This window comes from Rutilus rutilus (genome assembly GCF_951802725.1).
Source record: "Rutilus rutilus genome assembly, chromosome: 22".
Classification (NCBI taxonomy): domain Eukaryota; kingdom Metazoa; phylum Chordata; class Actinopteri; order Cypriniformes; family Leuciscidae; genus Rutilus; species Rutilus rutilus.
The window spans coordinates 3,609,205-3,630,682 of record NC_140227.1 but is presented as its reverse complement, the minus strand read 5'-3'; the positions used below and the strand labels follow the sequence as shown (position 1 = coordinate 3,630,682).

Genomic DNA, 21,478 nt, shown 5'->3' with positions numbered 1-21,478 from the left:
CATTGAAAACAAAAGACTGCAGTTTTTTATATTAAGTAGACTAGTGTGTTGCTGCTGATCTGAAAGTATTCATATGATGCAAGTACGTGGGTATCATTTTGTCATCAGAGTGACATTTTGACAAAGGATTGTTAGGTTTTGATAGCAGAGTTTCAATTTGACAGATGTGAATGGTTTATTTCCCAGTGTTGTGTCTTTTGCTTGTGTGTAGAGTTTTGACACAATGAGCCAAGTTTTGCAAAACGTGTTCAAGCAACGGGCAAAAACTGTAACAAATGGAAAGCACAATGTTCAGGGACATACAATGTGTTCATTGTACAGTATACAGCCTACAATGCACTGTACTACAGTATACAATACTAAAAGGGACAAAAATCAAAGGAGTAAACATGTGATCAGTGTGCCTCTTCTTGTCTTTGGGCATCATTTGAAACAGGTTTGGAGTGGTTGTGTTCAATCAATGACATGTGTTCTCTACTTGTGTTTGATTGTTGCCACTTGTGTTTACCAGTGTGGATGACAAGTGCATTGGACTGCAGAATGTGTTTTGAGAATGACAAATGTGTTTAGAGTTTTGGTGAAAAGTCTAAGTGAGATCTGCAAGTTGTGTTTTACCATGTGAAATGGTTTAAGGTATTGACAACAGACTGCACAATTAGCTAAATGAGTTCAGGCAACTTAGAACTTTGTTCAGACAATGGGTTTTAGTGTTTTAGCAATTGAGAAAAACTGTAAAAGCATTAAAGCCATTCTCTGGTAAATCAGAGCACTAAAACACAATTTCATAACATTTTCCATAATTTATACAGTAAAAGCTAAACATTTTAATAATTAAATAATGATTTTGAAATAATTTAATAATGTGGTAATCGTACAAACCACTCAATCAATGTTCCTTTTGTCCAATAGATTTAAAATGCTCTCAATAGGCAAATATGTTTGCGATGAATTCTCGAAACCGCTTGGCATATTGTTCAGGGTGAACTGTAGAGATCTCAGCCCCAGCCTTTAAATAATAAAATAAAATAAAAAAATTAGAATATTTTGGCTACAGCTCAGTTTAGTCTTTTTACAACACTGTAAAAAAAGAAATACATCCCCAAGTCAAAATTTTCTAGTGACTGGTCACATCTAAATTTTTGAGCCAATGTTAACAGACTATTGCAACAAGAATTGCACTTTGGCCAATGTAAAAATTTAGATGTGACCAGTCACTAGAAAATTTTGACTTGGAGAGGTGAGAATTTCTTTACAGTGAATAAATGCGTAAAGAGCAAATCTCAGTTGTCGATTCATTAAGTTTCACTTACTCCATGCTTGACCGTTTTCGCTGCATGCGCTGCTTTCTTCTTGGTATCATACTGGGTCAAAATGTCTATAAGACCCATGAAGTACACTTCTCTGTGTGGGGCACCTAGATCAAGGACAGACAAACACAAGACTCATAAATGAAATCTGAGGATTGACCTGATCTGAAAAGACAAATTAGGTAAGAGGGGTAACACAAAATGAGTAATGGACAATTATTTTAAGAGAAATGCAAAAGCCATTACCTTCATGAAAAGATTACTCAATGCGTTCAAGATTATAGAAAAGTTGGGTACTGGTACGCTAACCATTTATTTGAGTTTTATTCCATTTGCATTAATTGTCCATTATGTATTTCAGTGTTTTCATGTAGAGTTTGACATGAGACTGAATTGTGACTCACCAACTGCGCTCTGGATGGCATACACGTCAACATAAGGGTCAAACTCTCCTGGACCAAGAGGTTTATAAGAGCTCATGTACCCTGCGATGCCCTCAGGGGACGAGCCGAAAGACCCCACGGCTGTAAGGCACAGGTCATTCTCTGAATCCTCCTCCTCTTCACTTAAAGAGTCTTTCATTTCTACCTCTTCTTCTTGCTCTGCCCTCCCGACATCATGAATGCCCAGCAGCAGGCTGTAGTCCATGATCCTCAAACGCACAAGAAACTGCACACAAACACATACAGATACAAAAACAGAGTATTAGGCCCTGTTTACACCTGGTATTAAGATGCGGTTTGGACGATCGGATCACAAACAGATGAGGGAGACACATTCCCGTTTACACCTGGTGTTTTAAACCGTCTCTTTTGTCCACTTTCAACCATTTCTGTCCTGATTTCTTCGAGGGGAGGGTCTCTGTGCGGAAAAAGATTTTTCAGATCTTTCGATCTAATGGACAAAATAAGCTCGCGCAATTTTCATATGAACGCGACCGGAGATGGAAAAACACATGGAGAGCAGCAGCTTTCGTTTCTGCTCTGAACAGCCACAAGACCAGCCGGACACTGAGTGTGTGTTAGACATCAGGAATGGTGAGAGAACATTGTGCTTGGTACATTTTTCATCTTCAAACCAGACGTTTGCAGAAAACTGTGAAAACGCGAGTAAACCGAGTAGACGTAGAACTATTTTCAGTTTAAACTAAAGGTTGGACTCGATATAGTGTTCCTTAAAACTTACCAAAGATCCAGTGATCCACAGATATTGACAATGCAGCCAGGAATTGTGTTTCCTGACATTTATTTGAGCCTGATTTCACGCCGGGGTAAAACAAAGCAAATTTGCCTGTGAACGCTTTATATAAATTAGGGTGACCATATTCCAGGTCATGTCCGGCCGGGATTTCGAGATCGCCCAAAATATCCGCGATTCGGCTTTTGCTTTCTCGTCGCCATTCATTTTGTTTACATGTACACCTTTTGATTCAGTAGTACTGAATTAATTCCGATTGGTTAATCTGAATGTAGTGTTTACATGAACGCTAAACAAGTGATCGGTTGATGTGCGTGTAAGCATTGCTAAGAAAATTCCTGTGTTTTCGTCTCGATCGGGATCCGTGTGAATCAGAATGCATGACCTGCAAAGCTGGCACGTACGTGTCAGTGTCAAATAACGTAATAATGTAAACATAATGAATGGTCACTGTAGAAAGCAAAAGACGAATCCCGGGCATTTTGGGCGATCTCGAAATCCTGGCCAGATATGTCCTGGTTAAACAGGACGTATGGTCACCCTATATAAATACAATATAGGTCTAAATCCATGTGATCACTTATGTCAATGTTATATATATCAACATATCGTAACATATGCATAAACTTGTATAGTTTTTTGTCAGTGTTTATTTAAAATCATCCAATTATGCAGAATATATGACCGTTAATATTTAATTGATGAGTTGTCAATACAGTAGGCCTATATAGGGTATGATTTTACCCATGAATTCAGCATATTGACAACTGCAAATCCACCTTTCTCTGCCTGGATCCAGTTGTTTCTATGAATTGCAGCGATCCATTTGCTTCTCTGTACTTTAGCTTTCGCCAGTCAGTAAAAATATACCTCCGACTTCTTGTCAAGTCTAGTTGTACAGTCAATCGCAAAGCTCTTTCCCGTTTTAGATGTGTTATTTGTGTTTTTCGAAGAATTCACGCTGAAAACCAATGCTGCCGCTCAGTGTTTCTGCCACTACACACAGTGTGTGTGACCGCAGTCACTCCGGCCGACAGTGACGTCACGCACATACCCTCTACTTGTCACGTTTTGATGTGTTGAGTTCTGTTCTGTGGTCTTGTTTTCCCCTGTCTTTGTGATTTTTGGTTTAATCCTGTTAGTTTTTCCCTGTTTGTTTAATTAGAAATTCCCATCACCTGTGTCTTGTTAATTATCCCGTTAGCCCCAGTACATTTAAGGCCACATTTACACATAGCCGGGTATTTAGAGAAACGAATATTTCTCCCCCTCCGTTTTCAAAAATAACATCGTGCACACAACCCGCATAAATACGCCGTCGAGCAACATCATAACTATGCCAAACCTATGGGCGGCAGTGTAGGGAGAAGGATAAAGCCATGCAAGCCAATCAGAATCCTCAAAATCGACAACAACGAATAGCACGAGCGACTTCCAGTTCCTTTCAAAACAACAGACTTGGCGCGAGGTTTGTTTGTGTGGACAGACAGCGAAGCAAATGCAAACAGGCCAAAAGCGTTTGCACAAAAGTAAAAATGAGTACCACCTTAACAGCATCCATGATCAAATAGTAGCCAAACAAACTCTAAACATAGGGCGCTCACATGACGTAAGCATTTTCTGGTGCATAATGTGACGTTTGAGAACCTAAAACCCTGTTTCTCCCAGTTGACACGGCAACACATAACCGGCGTTTTCAGAAATCTCTACTTTGGCCGAAGTTTTTAGAAATAATCGGTTTCTGGGAAATATCTGCGTTTTCCCATCGTGTAAACGGGGCCTTAAACCCTGTGTTTTCCCTCAGTGTTGGTTGGTCGTTGTCCATGTATGGTTGTGTGTACTGAAGTCCTGGAGTTTTTCCCCTTTGTTCCTGTATGTTTCTGGAAGCTTAGTTTGTAAATAAATCACCTACATTGAAGTTCCTGTGTCCTCGTCTTCAGCATCCTGCAACAACCCTGACACTACTGAGAGACACTTTTACTTAAGTACATTTTTTAGTACTCTTTCCACCACTGCACATTAGGTCAGTGAAGAGAAGAAGGTATTTTGCGGCTGTTCGAACGCGTTTTCCACTCTGAAAGTGGTCGAAAGTAGACAAGCTCAAAATGTTTTTTACACCTGTATTTAGTGCCGTCCACTTGTGATCCGATCGACCAAAACACATCTTAATACCAGGTGCAAACAGGGCCTTAGTTTCAGTAAAACCAGGTTGTTTGGGTCCAAGAAAACTTCTCGGTTTCGCAGTGGGTAAAATCAATCAATCAATCAATCAATCAAATTACATTTGACCCTAATGTAATATTTTGTCAATTTTGTCATTAAATCGTCTCACCTCTACATCCCTGTTCAGTTTATCCAATAGCTTTTCTTTCTCCTCTTCACTGATGTAGACTCGCTGCATGTTGTTTCTGAAATCTACATCCTTGAAGGTAGGCAGCTCTTTTACCTGTGTTTTCAAATTACTTTTAAGCAATTATTTTCAAGAACAAATTTTCAGGTTTGAGAAACTGAAACATCTTTCAAGAACAGCATACAAGAATGCCTTCGTATCAGAATGAAAACAAGAAAAGATATAGTGAAAATGTTTAGGATTTAGGAACCTGTTCTAAAGCAATTCTAAAAATAACCAATACAAATCTTTAATTTGAAGAGGCTATAAAACAAAATGTTTAAGATTCATAAATGTAAATGTTTTGGACAAACTCAACATGGTTGCTTCTCTTACCTTTTCTTTATCAGTTGCTTCTCGAGAAACCAACGAGCCCTATAATATGAAATATCCCTGATAATTTAGATCTTTCCATTTTTCTTTTACTTATTTTGCACTTATTGTTTTGAATAACATACTAAACTTGAGTAGTAACATATTAGTTGCTCACCATTATGGCTCAATAACAAATTCATTAAATAGTAAACAATGATTAAAGAATGAAATTGATCTACCTTGAGGTCATATTTTCGGTGGACAGTTAGTCGGTGGCTGAACATGTTCCTCATGACTAAAATATACGTGTCTTCATTGTCCACAGTGACACGGTACATGCCGAGGAATTGGGGAAGTAGTGTGTTACCATGGCACGTTACAATGTGCTGAGGGGAAAGAAAAGTAGATGTTTTAGTTCGATAGAAAAGGGAATAAAAAGAACTAGCCTTTCTAGGTCCAGGTGAGTGTTGCTTGTCAGTTGAACAATCAAGCTATACATCTCAATGAAACCAGCACAAACATCTTTAAAAAAAGTTTTACTTATGTAATGATATTATATTTTACTCAAATAGCATTGCAGTCAAATGTTACATAGACTTGTTCTCATCTTTTAAATAATAAATCAATGACTAAACACAAATAAGTGACTGTTTACCTCTGTGGCGTAGTAAAATAGACATAAAGCCTAGTTTATGCTTGGTTTGTCTGGGGAAATCTATCCATCCATACAGCATTCAAATACATCTCAATAGCAGTTGCTTGGTTTACGCATCTAGACCAGCTTGGCCAGGCGAGACCATCTCAAACCAGCTAAGACCAGTTAGAGTCTAAGTCATTTTTTAATTCAAAGTAAGCGGGAGAGCTGGTGGACCAGCAAACCAGCTCAGATTGCTTGAGAACAGCATGACTATGCTAGTCCATCAGCTTGACCAGCACTAACCAGCTCTAACCAACATACACCAGCCTGGACCAGCATGCTGGATTTTTCAGCAGGGAAGCCTACCAGCCAGTGCAACAAAGCAACTACATATTATCCAGAATGCATCTGGTCTTCAATCAGTCAAAGACCTCTTCTTCTGATATCACTTCCAATAGCTGGCAGAATCAGGACAGCCACTGGAATACAACAGTTGTATTCAATAAACAAGCAGCACCTTGTTGTTCCTCCACAATGAGATTCAAAGTCACTCTCCAAAACCTTCCCCTCTTTGAAGAAATTAGCTACCAACATTCACTCGATCTGCTGAGACCATCACATATTTCAAGAAGCAACTCATCCGCAAGAACTTAATCAGTCCACAACCTTAAAGGGATACTCCACTTTTTTCGGAAATATGCTCATTTTACATCTCCCCCAGAGTTAAACAGTTGAGTTTTACCGTTTTAAAATCCATTCAGCCGAACTCCGGGTCTGACGGTACCACTTTTAGCATAGCTTAGCACAGATCATTGATTCTGATGAGTCCAGTAGCATTTCTTTTAAAATGACCAAAGAGTTTCAATATTTTTCCTATTTAAAACTTGACACTTCTGTAGTTAAACCGTGTACTAAGATCGACGGAAAATGAAAAGTTGCGATTTTCTAAGCCTATATGGCTAGGAACTACTCTCATTCCGGCATAATAATCAAGGAACTGTGCGGCTGTACCATGAGTGCAGCAGGCGTAATGATATGACGCAGCGCCTGAAAATAGGTCTAATAGGTTAGACAAACTTAGTCCCGGTCACGTTGGAAGAAGTTACCGAGCTGGGGACTATTTTCAGGCGCTGCGTCATATCATTACGCCTGCTGCACTCATGGTACAGCCACACAGTTCCTTGATTATTATGCAGGAATGAGAGTAGTTCCTAGCAGTGTTGTAATGTAACGGAGTACAAATACTTCGTTACTGTACTTAAGTAGAAATTTCACGTATCTGTACTTTACTTCGTTATTTAAATTTATGTCAACTTTTACTTTTACTCCACTACATTTCCTAGATAAAATGTATACTTTTACTCCGCTATATTTCCACTAAGCATCTTCGTTACTCGTTACTACAAAATAAAATCAGAAGAAATGTGTGCGACTACAATAAGGGAGGTTTGGCGAATCACTGCTCCTAGATTGCAGTACGCACGCTCCGCACGGCGCGCGCTCTATTACAGCGTAATGCTTGTTTGTTGCCATGCCAAAGGAGGAGGAAGCACAACTGAAACCGCCATGGAAGCACGAGCACCTGGAGCACGTTTAACCAGAGCTGCCAACTCTCACGCATTCACCGTGAGACACACGCAATTGACATTTTTCACACGCTCTCATGCCACACATGCATTCTCTCACGCACAGAAAAATCGCGAAGCAAAGAGGACACGGAGACCGACAGACTAGACAAAGCAAGTTACTTTATGACAACTTACCAAAATGTATCTAGGCCTATTCCTCTACATAATATCGATCAATAAGTGTTTTTCATCAGCGTGAAGAGGTCAATAACATAGCTGAAGGACAATTATGTCACATTTACCTCAGGGAAGCCATTTAATAAACATAGGCTAGCCTATAGCACAGTTGGCAAGAAAAAAAATAGCTATAGAGAGTATTTTGCTAAATATGTGTTCGATATTACATATTTACTATATTTTTACTTATATCATTAAAGTTTTTATTATAATAATAAAAAACGCATTATATTTAAGTATTATTTATTAACCTTAAATAATAGCCTACTACCAGCTGATAGGGCTCTCTGTATGTTTACAGCATTAGGTGAGTTGTTTTTATTGTTTGGGTTTTTTTGAGAAAAATTAAGGCCTATCTTGTGTAGCCTACCTAATATTTATACAAATGAGTCAATATTAAATCAAATCACAATTGAATTGAAATAATAAAAAAGCGTAGCTTACCAGAAATTGTTCCATCTAAACATTGTAACATGTCACTAAACCTAATAAAATTCAGTTTAATTACAAAAATGTTAGTGACAATCACAATACACTTATTGTGATGCAATTTTTTTTTTACAGCTAAAGGTACATGCAGTGGGAAATAAACGATAACACAAGTAGCCTACAGTACAGGCTACACAGTCCCTCCAGTTTTCCGCGTTTCCGTGATCGCTGAATTCAACGCATTATCCAAAAAATAAATAAATAATTGTTTTTACTTTTACTTCAATTACTTAAGTACATTAAATATCAGAAAATTACTTTTGATACTTAAGTACAGTATATATCAGATACTTTAAGACTTTTACTTAAGTAATATTCTAAAAGATAACTTTCACTTCTACCGAAGTCTTTTTCTAGTACGATACTTGTACTTTTACTCAAGTATTGCTTTCTAGTACTTTATACAACACTGGTTCCTAGCCATATAGGCTTAGAAAATCGCAACTTTTCATTTTCCGTCGATCTTAGTACACGGTTTAACTACAGAAGAGTCAAGTTTTAAATAGGAAAAATATTTAAATTCTTTGGTCATTTTGAAAGAAATGCTACTGGACTCGTCTGAATCAATGATCTGTGCTAAGCTATGCTAAAAGTGGTACCGTCAGACCCGGAGTTCGGCTGAATGGATTCTAAAACGGTAAAACTCAACTGTTTAACTCTGGGGGAGTTGTAAAATGAGCTTATTTCCGAAAAAGTGGAGTATCCCTTTAAACAAAGGCACTTACTTCCAATACAAATAAGCAATCTGCAATCTGTTTTCTAACATCGCCTTCTAATAAACATGGCATTGTATAGTATGGATTTTGTTGACTGCAGTGAAATTCCTTAAGTTCCTCATTAGGAAGTCAGCCTGTCTGCTAAATTTCTAAATGTAAATATCTAGATTTATAGAAGAAAACTGATAGCAGTTGAGAGGCAGTTGAACTCCCTCCCTATCACCAAGACCAGCCAACCTACTTGGACTGGAAATGGGCCGGCATTAGGAATAGGAACAAACAACTAGATAACTGAACAACTATACAGAGCATTGAAGACATGAGTGTGCACCTGATGACTTCCCCTTGTGCATCGGAGAAACAAGCACCATAAAAGATGTGCACTTCTGCACGTCTTCTGAAGCAATACGATAGCTTTGTGTGAGGAACAGACTAAAATGTAACTTGACATCTGTGCTAGCTTTCTGTGATGTTCATGATAGAAGAAACAATATCCAATTTGTGAACCAATAGTTCTTTCACTAGATCTTTTCAATGTATCATAGTACTGTATATGGTAGATAATGACAGAAATTTCTTGTTTGAATGAACTAATCCTTTAAATGTAATCAGGAGACTACATTTTACAAAGGTTAAATTAAACAACTTGACTTATGAAACAGTGCTCTATACCTGGTGGTATTCTGAAAGGATGTTGTGCATGTCCTCCACCTCCTCACTGGAGATTTGCTTGACAATTAATGTGCAGTCATATGATGTCAGCAACAATCCCGCTTCCTGACTCCTGCATTCCTTAACTGGAGGACTACGCGTTAGAGAGACCTAAAAGGACACATGGAAATTTGGAAATGTTGGAAAATTCCACTTTAAATCTCTCTTACCAGCAGGTGTGACCTAAACAGTTACTATAACATATCAAAGTCATTCAATACAAAATCATATGGTAATGGTCTTGGAGGGGGAAACGGGGCAGATGAGAACTGATAAAGGGAAACAGGTGGGGTAAGTGGGAGTTAACAAGGGGTGTGTGTGTGTTTTATATGGCATTTCAAAGTCCATACTGCAAGCAGAATCCAGTAAAAGTGCTATTATAAAGATAAGCATGAATTCATGCAGTTTTTAGAACACAAACCATGACATATACTTTAACCTCAGATTTACTTTCTAAAATGATTGTCTTAAAACTAATCTATACACAATCGTTCATTTGATCATCATCCTTGCTCAAAACCCCCAGGTATGTTAAGTCCAAGAGAGCTTGGATAAGAGATGGATGGCCAGGCCTGAGACTTTGGGACAGGATCCAGCATCACCACAACCCTGGGACAAGCAGTTTGGAAAATAGATGGATGTGAAGTCCACCCCCACAGTCAAGCAACCCTGTTAAAAGACTAAGATAAATGATCGGTTTTCTTGATTTGCTCTCCGCTAAGGGCACAATCCTCTGTGGTGAAGCATGACTCTTTCCATATAGAGACTCTCATTTAATAACATGGACGCTGAAAAAATATGCGCTGCTCGCAGTAAAAATGATTTTGCAACTTTCACAGTTATGTTCTTAATGAAATTCATATCTGTGAAAAGACTTCATCCCAGCCTTTGCCAGCTAGTGAAAACCTTTTGGCTTTGACTAAACAGTGCATGCCATTACTGTTATTAACACTGCCAAATTTCATTTTATTGTCATTTATCATTCACCAGGTAAACTAGGCAATATCCTTGAGGAGCTGTCACGGTTTATGAATTCACTGTCTCCTTTCGTCTCGTCTCGTCTTGCATTGTGTGTGTGTGTGTGTGTGTGTGTGTGTGTGTGCATGTGGGCGGGGTCGCTGATCACTGCAGCTGATCAGCTAACCCTATTTAGTCCCTCTGTTTTCACCTTGTCTTTGTCAGAGCGTTGTGGATGTTCCGGTGTGTGTTCCCGCTTGTCGCTGTCTCCTGTGTTCATCGTTGTTCCTGCACTTCAGTTTTCCACGCCATCCACTTCCTGGTTGCCGGTTCCCGCTCCGTCTCTGTTTCCTATCATCTTCGTCATCATCTTCACCATCTCTTCACCGGAGAGGATCGGGCTGTTCTCAGCATCCCTGTGCTACCAAGTGCCTTCACTGGACTATCACCCATCATCACTCAACCTGCATCTGACCAACACTCTAAATAAACCTTTATTTGACTTGCACTTGAATCCTCGTATCATTTCCTGACACAAGCTAGATAGCCTCCTGTTCTCTTTTCCTGAGGATGGCACACATGGCACATGAGACATGGTAGTCCCGGGGTCCTGGGTTGTGCTGAGTAACAATGCAGTCGGAAAGGAGCCGGAATCCCTTTCAAGCCTTGAACACCTGGAGCACGGAGAGGGTCCTGACCATCTGGAACATGCAGATGAAGGTACCTTGAAGTGAATATTTGTCTTCTGGATGGAGACTCAGAACGTAGTCTGTCTGGTAGTGTCCCTTTCCTCAAAAACCAGAGGCTCAGAAAGTGTAGTTATCTGATGTTAAAGGACAAGTTATGGTTAACAGCTCAATGGATGGCGAAATGATCAGGGAATAACATGCTTTGAGGTGGTGGCCCATTTTAAAGCACACCTGGGGAGGGAGATGATGAATGCTAATTTTGCTCACTGCGTAGGGAATCTGTGGGGCTCTCCATAGTGAGTGTAACAGCGCAGCGCAACGTCAGAACGTAGGCTCACTATTGGCCGACGCTGGTCATGTGTGATGCGTGTGATGCTGGCCAATAGTGAGCCTACGTTCTGACGTTGCGCTGCGCTGTTACACTACGTCAACTCGCGTCAGAGGCCCACACAGAAGAAAATGAATAGTTGAATAAATTCATTATTTTTGTTTGTTTTTTTGCGCACAAAAAGTATTCTCGTTGCTTGATAAACTTATGGCTGAGCCACTGTAGGAACAACATGAGGGTGAGTATTTACTGACAGAATTTTCATTAACCCTTTAAATCTGGATGAAGGAACATCACCTGCAGCTCAACCTGGCAAAGACTGAGCTGCTCGTCCTCCCTGCCAATCCGTCTCTACAGCACGACTTCACCATCCAGCTTGATTCATCATCAATCACCCCATCAAGGTCGGTCAGAAATCTGGGAGTAACGTTTGATGACCAGCTGACCTTCACAGATCACATTTCAAAGACAGCTCGATCATGCAGGTTTGCGCTGCACAACATCAGGAAGATCAGGCCTTTCCTAACTGAGCACGCAACACAACTCCTCGTCCAGGCCCTGGTCATTTCTAGGCTTGACTACTGCAATGCTCTTCTGGCCGGACTTCCAGCATGTGCAACCAAACCTCTTCAGATGATCCAGAATGCTGCAGCTCGTCTTGTCTTCAACGAGCCCAAGAGGGCCCACGTCACTCCTCTGTTAATCTCTCTGCACTGGCTACCTCTCGCTGCTCGCATCAAGTTCAAGGCATTGACGCTTGCTTACAGATCTATCACACGCTCAGCTCCCTCCTACTTTCACTCACTCCTACGAGCCTACATCCCTACCAGACGCCTACGATCAATCAACGAGCGACGTCTCGTGGTTCCATCACAGAAAGCCACAAAATCACTTTCCAGATCATTCTCATTCACAGTTCCATGCTGGTGGAACACTCTCCCCACCCTCATCCGGAATGCAGAATCCCTGACAACATTCAAAAAACAGCTGAAAACCCATCTCTTCCGTGAGCACCTAACAAAAAAAAAAAAACCTTTCCCTTAAAACCCCACTTATCATGCTTATGCTACTCTGAATAATGCCTGAACTTCGTATTCTGAACACTTCTTGCGTTGTTGTTGTTTTTTGCCTCTTCATGATGACTCGCTTAATTTAGTCCTGATTTGTAAGTCGCTTTGGATAAAAGCGTCTGCTAAATGACTAAATGTAAATGTAAATGTAAATCTGTTTCTCCAACTCCTTCATTACCTTTACTTACACAGTGGAGATTTCGCAGGTGGCCTCAACATTTCCTAGTTGGTCTTGCTCATGTTGAGCTCACTGTGCTCTTCAGAATTTCACCATTTAAGAATGCTTTTTGTGTTAAATAAAAAAATGAGAGGCCCTGAAAGAAGCTTGAGTTCAGTTTGCAACTTTCTTACTGGTTTGGTTCAAAATAAATAAAAATGATTGCTGTCTGCTTTCAATTCACTGATGTTACATCCAGAGCTGTAAGGTTTTGTTTGTGTGTGCCCAAGCTGTGCTCTGTTTCTCTCTCCTCCCTGTCTCTCTACGTAGGACAAATGGTTTCCACCTGATGTCAGTAATCAATGCCCTGCTGTGATTGGATGCTGGGAGGGGAAGGAGAGTCTTTAAACTGCAACCATCGTCAGAGCTGTGTTGGGTGAGACTTCTGGAAACGTCGTTTGGCAGCTGCTCCCTTTCTGTAGTGTGATGCACGTGTTAGGACAGTAAAAGAGGTTTATTTTGAACTGATTTATTGGATTAATCATTGGACACTGGACTGAGGACTTTTTTGGACTTGGTAACAGTAGGTCGGTAGTGGAGAGGAGTGTGGGAGTACCAGCCGACGGCCTGTATAGGTCCGGTAGCGGTGCTCCTCCTCTACTTCCCATCGACTAAATAATATACAACTTTTCTGGATGACGGAAAGGGAATCAGGAGATGAAAACATCAACATAGAATTTAGAGATCAAAGTGAATGGGAGGAGGTGATAAGGGGATCCAGAAACAAGAAATTGGCTAGACATAAAAGAAAGAAAAACGCTATAAATGACAAACTATAGACCTATAGCATTAACATCGCATATTTGCAAATGAATGGAAAGAATGGTAAATGAGAGATGAATGTATTTTTTGGGAAAAAAATAGTTTTTTATAATGGAATTTCAAAGTGTGTTTAGGAGAGGAAGGGGCACAATGGATGCAGTGTTGTGTTTAGAGGACGATGTAAGAAAAGCTCAAATAAATAAAGAATATGTGGTAGCAGCATTTTTTGACGTTGAGAAGGCGTGTGATATGTTATGAAGAGAGGGATTAATGATTAAACTACACAAAATGGGAGTAAGAGGTAAAGTTTTTAAATGGATTTTAGATTTCCTAAAAGGATTCAAGTTAAAATAGGAACAGATATTTCAAATAAGCATAAGGTAGAAAATGGAACATCACAAGAGAGTGTTATAAGTCCTACACTTTTTTCCATTATGATAAATGATATATTTAAGAATGTACCTAATGGCATGAATAGATCATTGTTCGCAGATGATGGGGCGCTTTGGAAACGTGCGCTTTGGAAATATATATATATATTTCACTAATAAGATCTAGGTTGGATTATGGGAGTCAGGCATTTGGATCAACAGCAAAATCAGTATTTGCGAGGTTGGACAATCTTTAGGCACAGGCATCAAGATTGTGTCTCGGAGCCATGAGAACATCACCAGTTTGCTCATTGCAGGTAGAGGCAGGAGAAATGCCTTTGAGCCTAAGACAGAAGCAGCTGCTTGTAAATTACTGGATTAGTTTGAGGGGACAAATAGATAGTCACCCAACCAAAAGAGTGTTACAAGACAATTGGGAAAAGGGAAAGAAAAAAAGGTTTAGTTTTGGTTAGACAGAAGATGATGCAGCACGTGACTTGGGAGTATATGGAAAGGAGTTTTGTAAAACTGTGGTATGGCCCAGTATCCCTATGTGGAAGTTTGACACTCCACTAGTGGATTTGGAAGTATTCCAGACCAAAGTGGTAAACAATCAAGTTGATGTGGTGAGTGAATTTTATAGACATGTGAACCAGAAATACATTAATTTTAAGTAGGTTTTTACAGATGGATCTAAAGACCCGATAACAGGAGTTACAGGTGCTGCAATTGTAGTTCCCAGCCAGAAGTGTGAGATGAGCAGGAGAACATCAGATCATTTAAGTGCTGTTGAGATGTTTGCCATTTTGATGGCATTGATAGAAGTTAAACAAAACTTTAATTTGCAGCGACTCTGTCTCTGTACTGCAGAGTCTTAAGAACTGTCATATTTATATGGGTCCAGCACATATGGGTATTATAGGAAATGAAAAGGTAGACAAAATAGCTAAGGAAGCACTGCAAAAAGAGAGTATAGAAGCAGTCATCAGCCTTTCAAGATCAGAAGGAAAGAGTATAGTGTGGGGAAAAATTACTAAAGAATGGCAACAAAGGTGGGACCAAGAATTAAAAGGAAGACATTTATACTCAAACAAAAAAAAGAGTTGACACCGTGGAAAATAAGAGAGGAAACGGGGAGAGAAGAGACTATTGTAACCAGATTAAGAATAGGGCATAATAAATTAAAGGGGTGGTATAATGCCCTTTTCACAAGATGTAAAATAAGCCTCTGATGTCCCCAGTGTGTATGTGAAGTTTTAGCTCAAAATACCCCACAGATATTTTTATATAGCATGTTAAAATGGTCACTTTTTGAGGGTTTTGTGTCTGTTCCTTTAAATGCAAATGAGCTGCTGCTCCCGGCACAGAGGGCGGAGCTTCAAGAGCTTGCACTCACACAGACATGCACTGAACATTTCAAAAACTTTAAGCCTTTTATGTTCAAACCGGATTCAGACAATGATGGAGAGACTCAGGAAGAAGTGACAACATGTAGTTTCTGAATGGTTGATGAATTTATGTAGCTTATGTGTAGTTATCTTCTAGTCATTGATTAGTATATTCTGTCTTGATAATCTATAATCGTGTTCCAGGGGCGGGGTTTATGTAAATTTTAGGGTTGGTGATGTCACTAACCCGGGAGGAATGTCGTGTAGTCTCTACCAGCCGTTTGTTGTAGTCCTTAAAAAGTGATTTCTTTAAAAGCAAATCTCTCCCTTTGCTTTAAACTTTGAGCATCGTAACTTTGCAGATGTTGTTTATGAACAAACAGCAGCATTACACACTAACTAAAGTTAGAAAAGTGAAATCATAATCAACCACCCCTTTAAATAACACTCTTCATATAATGGGGAAGCATCCAACTGGGTTTTGTGATCAGTGCCAAATACCTAAGACTGTGCTTATTAATTGTTCAAAATATATGAGTTACAGAGGATAGATATGATAAAAGACAATGGAAAAAATAGGACTAATAGGACATGGAGTGAAGAGTATAATGGACTGCAGTAGGAGTGAACAAGGAATGAAATATTTGATTTGCTTTCTGACTAAAACGGGACTAATGACAAGAATATGATGACTAAAGTATATGGGAAATAACTAGAGCCAGAAGATGGCAGTAATGCAACATCGAGGATGCAAGCTGCCGTTAAAACCCAAAGAAGAAGAAGACAAGCTGTGTTGGTGGCTTGACTGTGTGCAACCATAGACAGTATATAAACTGGACACATCGACCCCATAGGTTTCAACGGAGAGAAGTGAAGCAAATTAGAAGCCCTCACTTCCTGATGGCTGAGCGTACTGCGCAGACTCAAACTGAGCTTAACGACGTGGATGTGACGTCAGCAGCCTGCCTGACAGTTGTACGTTTTATAGTAGCTGTGCCAACAAAATCTGAACCATTCCCTTCCGAATCTCGCAGAGACGGAGAGCGTGAGTAGGAGCTGTCCATGAGCTAGGAGCAGGAGCAACGTCATGACTCTCTATGGGCTTCTCCCTTGACTTTATCGGACTTTATGCCTCCACATCCCCCCGATTGACTGCGAGCTTCTCCTCCTGTCTATACGGTAATTTCCAGAGAGTCGCGTGGTTATGACGCAATCGTTAGCCTACTTTTACAAAAACTGCTTCTACGGGGCCATAACGTAAGATACAAGGTAATGGAGCCTTTTATACATTGTCGTGTTTCTTTAGAAATAAACAATGGACAAATTGAGCCTCAGATGTAAAGTTATTCGCTGTCAAAGTGACGCCAAAATGAATGGGAGTCAATGGGATGCTAACAGCAGGTGAAGGCTTGTTAGCCAATGGCGGCTCCCGGGGGTGGTACGGAAATCGAGCGCTCGATTACCCCCCCTGTGTGCAACAGCTTTAAGGTCTCATCTTCAACCCCAGACTTGATGTTGTGTTGAAGCAAGTAGTTGGTGGTGTTGTGTATCTTTCTTTACCTCATTTGTGTTCTACTGATTTAAGTAGAGTTTTCTCTCCTAGTCTCTTTTGATCACACTCTATGATTGAGACTTAAAAGGCAGAAGTGAGGGTTAACTTCAATGATTATTCATTGTATGGTTTAATTCATCTTTTTTCTCTTGGTTTACTTGAAGTTTGCTAGTTAATCATTTTATTTCTTTATTTGTGGGGTAAGTAGGGAGGTGGGTGCCATTTATTTTGAACTTGACTTTTTCTCCTGTTCATGTTAGCAAGGGACTTAGCTTATTTTGCTGTACTCTTGTTTTCTTTTCTTTTCTTTTAGTTTAAGTAGTTTGGTTAATAAGGAGTTAGACTGATTATGTTTGTTGTTTTGGCAATACCCCCTTCTGAATCTGATACCCCTCTTTTTCTTTTGGCTTAATTTGTAAATAAAAACTACTTTCTTTCATGAAATGTTATTTGGGTTGTTGTGAAACAATTCTGGGTCTGGAGACGGGTTACATTATTTAATTAATATATTTTATTATTTTTTGTGTTATATGGAATTTTACAATAGCAAATTTTATAATTTCATGCAAGTATTATAAGAAAGGAAAATGTCCTTTCGCGATGTCACGTGTTTTTTAGGCCAAAACATTTTATATCACAAAAAGCAAACATCTCCTCACTATCCGCTAGCTGCCTGTCCCCTGAACACACTGTAAAAAAACGCGGTCTCTGTAGACACCACAGGCTCCACAAACAGCAAGAAAAACAAACTGGCCCAGCCTGGACCACGAAACATAACAAACAGTGTTCCAGCCAATAACCGACAAGAATGATTTGGGGGTGGGGGGTTAGTGCGCGTGCACATGAAGGGGGGTGTGGAGGATAGAGAAGCATGAAGAGGGAAGTTAGCTAGAGGAGAGATGACCTGGACAACGACTAACGTTAAAAATTTATATTCTTGAGAATTTTGATATGGCCGACACACGACCAAAAAGACGACGTTCCGATGAACAAATAACAAAGAAGAGGGAAAAGCGTTAAAAAGGTGGCGAGAACTCCGCCGGCAGAAGCGCTTCCAATCCGACATTCAAGTGGCTCTGTTTTTGCTGGACAGGTGTGTAAATCCAGTTTGGTTTTTCTAAATGGTTCATGACTGTTTCAGGAAGCACGGAAGGGAGGGGGAGGGGACGGGATGAGGAGGAGGGAGGGTCGAGCTAGCCTCCGTTTTGTTTGACAATACTTCGAACGTCAACAAGAAGTGACGTCACCCAACATCGCTTAGAGCACCTTTAAGACTTAAGGATTGAAATAGAGGCTATTTATAAAATATGACCTATGGGCAAATTGTAGGATCCATGTGGGCCACTTGGTGCTCGAAGTGCATCATGACATAAAACTCTACTGTCAGGTAAAGAATTGGCATATTTTGAAGGTTTAAAGCGCACATATGCCGAATACTACATTGGCAAGAGCCTCATGCAAACATAAAAGCAAATGATGGCCACCATTCAAATGAAGTTGAGCACATGTGCTCTGTCGTCAAATAGGCCTGACCCGATCTATGCAAATAATGAAATATTGTCTGGAACAGTTGTGACGTTTAACCATGATTGTGACTGATGCAACTATGCTACAAAACATTACACAGGGAGCTTTCAGCCTTTTATGCTTCCAGTCTTAAACTATACAGAAGTTTCATACCTGATAATCTTGATGTTCAACTCCAAATCTCTCTCTCAGATTCCGGAACACGAGTGGGCAGTACTCCTTAAACTTAAAATGTCCAGGGAGGTTTTCCCTAAATATTTAAACATAAATAAATAAACATTGTGGATTTTAACAGTGTAAGAGCTTAAATAACTAAAGCTAAAACAAGGAAATACGAATGAATATATATTTAACCATTATCCTTACAGTTCAAGCGTTGCTTTACTAACATACCAAAAACATAATTGATTTATTACACAAAACTGGATCATATTTATCATGTGCATTAACTGTAATGCTAGAGTCGGAGAGCTTCTCCAGACTTCCTTTTAAGGTTTTTCCTCTATTAGTAGCTATCTTTTTTTTTTTTTTTTTTTTTTTTTGCTTACGACATTAAGGCACAATTGTTAAAAAATCTAAAATAATTGCAAATACTTTGAGTGCATGCATTTGTGTACGAATAAACACATTTTTTTCTTGTTTTGTTTTTGCTTGACAATTGTGGTGATTGCATGTAATCATAAGAACTGTGTCTAAGGTTGCATTTCATTGAGGTCACAAGTCTGGACTGTTTGCCAGCAACCCCCACCAGCACCAAAAAACAACCCTGTCTCCATACCACAACGGATTATGAGTTTTACAAAAGCTTTGTGCAGTTCATTGTGCACAAAATAGTCTAAAACTGTGACAATGAGAACAAGTATTTTCTAGATATCAATATTTGTATCACTTGTATCTCTTTGAAAATAAGTGGAATTTAAGTTAAATAGAATTGTCTCCATCAAAACTAAAGGAACAGATAGGAGGTGAAAATTAGCACTTTATTTGTATATGTATATTTATATTTATATTTATATTTATATATGGTATATATAAGCAACCTTATCATGTCTTCTCAAACTGTATCCAAATATTCAAACATACTAAAATTGACATTGGCTTTCATCTGTCAGTCAAAAAATCTTTCTGTTGAGTTTTATTGTCCAGAAAGTATTTGTTGCAGAGTGTGTTCGATAGACCATACTTGTTGAATAAATGGTTGTTGACTTTCATTTTTATGTTGGCTTTGAAGTCATCTGGAAGTAGCATTACTGGCATAGGCACTTGAAACAGGTCATTTATCTGTAAAGGTTAAATGCAGGAAGGTTAAAAGTTAAAGGAAGACTGACATCTTTTTTGTTGTTTTATGTTGTTTTTTATATGACAGCATTCTCCCAAGCACATAACAACAAAAATAAACAATATACATTATACTTTAGAAATAGGGCAACATATAATATTTAGGCGTTACAGGAAACTAAATAGATAGTTTTTTTTTTTTAGATTCAGAATAAAGGTCAGTAGTAACATACCGTGTGATTGATGCCCCACATAAACACAGTCAGGACGGGGTCGCTGGCCCAGAATATCTCCACTTTTTGATGCACAAAATGTTTTTTCTTGCTTTTTGTTCGTGAAAGTCTTCTTGAAATAGCCCCTGTTTTACCAGGGGAAGACATAATTGCAGAAATGAACCCAGGTAATCTTAGACCAAAACAACAACTTGCCTCCTCAGTTGTGATGATGAATGTCTTGAAATGCCTGGAGACATTAACGATTGCAATGAACCTATACAGTAGAGGATAAACTACTCCGCTGACTTGCTCCGAAATAGCTTGAGAGAATTAAACTTGTTATAACTTGATCCAAAACAGTCACATGCCTGATCAGCATTTCTGTCGGAGGCGTGTAGTTTTTCTTGTAAATGAAAGCTCCTCCTAAGTCTAGCAATTTTTTAATAAGAGCTTTTCTGATAAGTTCAGTGGTGAAAGAGCAAAATAGATGCATTGTTGCGCATGTGTGTGCTGAGGTGAGGTGGTTAGTTGTGTTGACACAGTCAAATGTGTGCTCGCCATTGCTGCAGTGACCGAGTTTAGCTTACCAACACATTTAAAGGGGTCCTATTATGCTTTTTTACATCTTAAACGTGTAAAAGCGTGTAATGTTTAGAAAATCATAAAGTTCATTTTATAATATTTTCATGATTTATAGTCAAATTTAGAAGATTAGGGGCTAGAATTACTAACAGGGAAAATTAGAGTGAGAGTAAAAAAAAAAAACCCAGATGAGTGGAAAGTTCAGAGCGTGATCTATCAACGGTGCGCACATTTCCATAATGACCAACGCAATCTACCAAGAGCAGTGCAAATTAGTTTGAGACGTGCTTTTTTGGCATAAAATAATGGCGCAAATACCAGTAAACCTTAGTAAATCACCTTGCATGATTCATTTAAATACTCTCCTCCCATAAATTTTGCGTCTGACAGGGAAACTCCTACAAATGCTTATGCAATAAGGTCAACCGCAAAAATAACCCTGTCTAAATCTTTTCAGTGATATTTTTTCACTGCGTGTCTTTTGTAAATCCCGACAGTCGTTTTTAACGGCAAAAGAGGGTTTGCGCTGGCGTAAGCTGTTAGTAAATCTGGCCCTAGAGCTGGGCGATAATATAGTTTGCATTTTGTGATGATATAAACAATCAAGCAGTTGAGATTTGTTTTATAGTATACAGTATATATGATCACTTTACGTGAGTGGATTGTGTATATTGTGTGAGTCAGGGCAGTCGCTAACAGGGTGAAAGGTGGTGACTTAAAGGTGCTCTAAGAGATATTGGGTGACGTCACTTCTTGTTGACGTTCAAAGTATTGTCAAACAAAACGGAGGCTAGCTCGACCCTCCCTCCTCCTCATCCCGTCCCCTCCTCGGGACTTCGCGCGTTCCTTCTCCTTTTCCCCTCTTCTTTGCTATTTGTTCATCGGAACGTCGTCTCTTTGGTTGTGTGTCGGCCATATCAAAATTCAAGAGAATATAATTCTAACGTTAGTCGTTGTCGTTGTCTAGGACATCTCT

The 21,478-nt window shown here is 39.3% G+C and overlaps 1 protein-coding gene across 1 annotated transcript; it reads right to left on the bottom strand.

Annotated features, from left to right (window-relative positions):
- Window positions 1–895: 895 nt before the first annotated feature.
- pip4k2cb (phosphatidylinositol-5-phosphate 4-kinase, type II, gamma b) lies at window positions 896–20,472 on the bottom strand. The gene is made up of 10 exons (XM_084395702.1): window positions 19,939–20,472; window positions 19,611–19,708; window positions 18,581–18,677; window positions 9,528–9,677; window positions 5,448–5,594; window positions 5,230–5,268; window positions 4,837–4,950; window positions 1,712–1,976; window positions 1,311–1,414; window positions 896–1,006 (listed from the first exon to the last, which is right to left on the bottom strand). The coding sequence occupies exons 1-10, from the start codon at window positions 20,083–20,085 to the stop codon at window positions 923–925; spliced, it is 1,245 nt and encodes a 414-aa protein (XP_084251828.1). The 5' UTR covers window positions 20,086–20,472; the 3' UTR covers window positions 896–922.
- Between the last annotated feature and the right edge of the window lie 1,006 nt (window positions 20,473–21,478).

What these genes read in the sequence shown, in the direction of transcription:
- pip4k2cb (XM_084395702.1), bottom strand. Translation starts at nt 20,085, where the DNA reads ATGTCTTCCCCTGGTAAAACAGGGGCTATTTCAAGAAGACTTTCACGA. An exon ending in AAGCAACTGATAAAGAAAAG is followed by an intron (nt 4,951 to 5,229) that starts GTAAGAGAAGCA and finishes TTGAAAACACAG; the next exon opens with GTAAAAGAGCTGCCTACCTT. An exon ending in CGAAAACGGTCAAGCATGGA is followed by an intron (nt 1,007 to 1,310) that starts GTAAGTGAAACT and finishes TATTATTTAAAG; the next exon opens with GCTGGGGCTGAGATCTCTAC.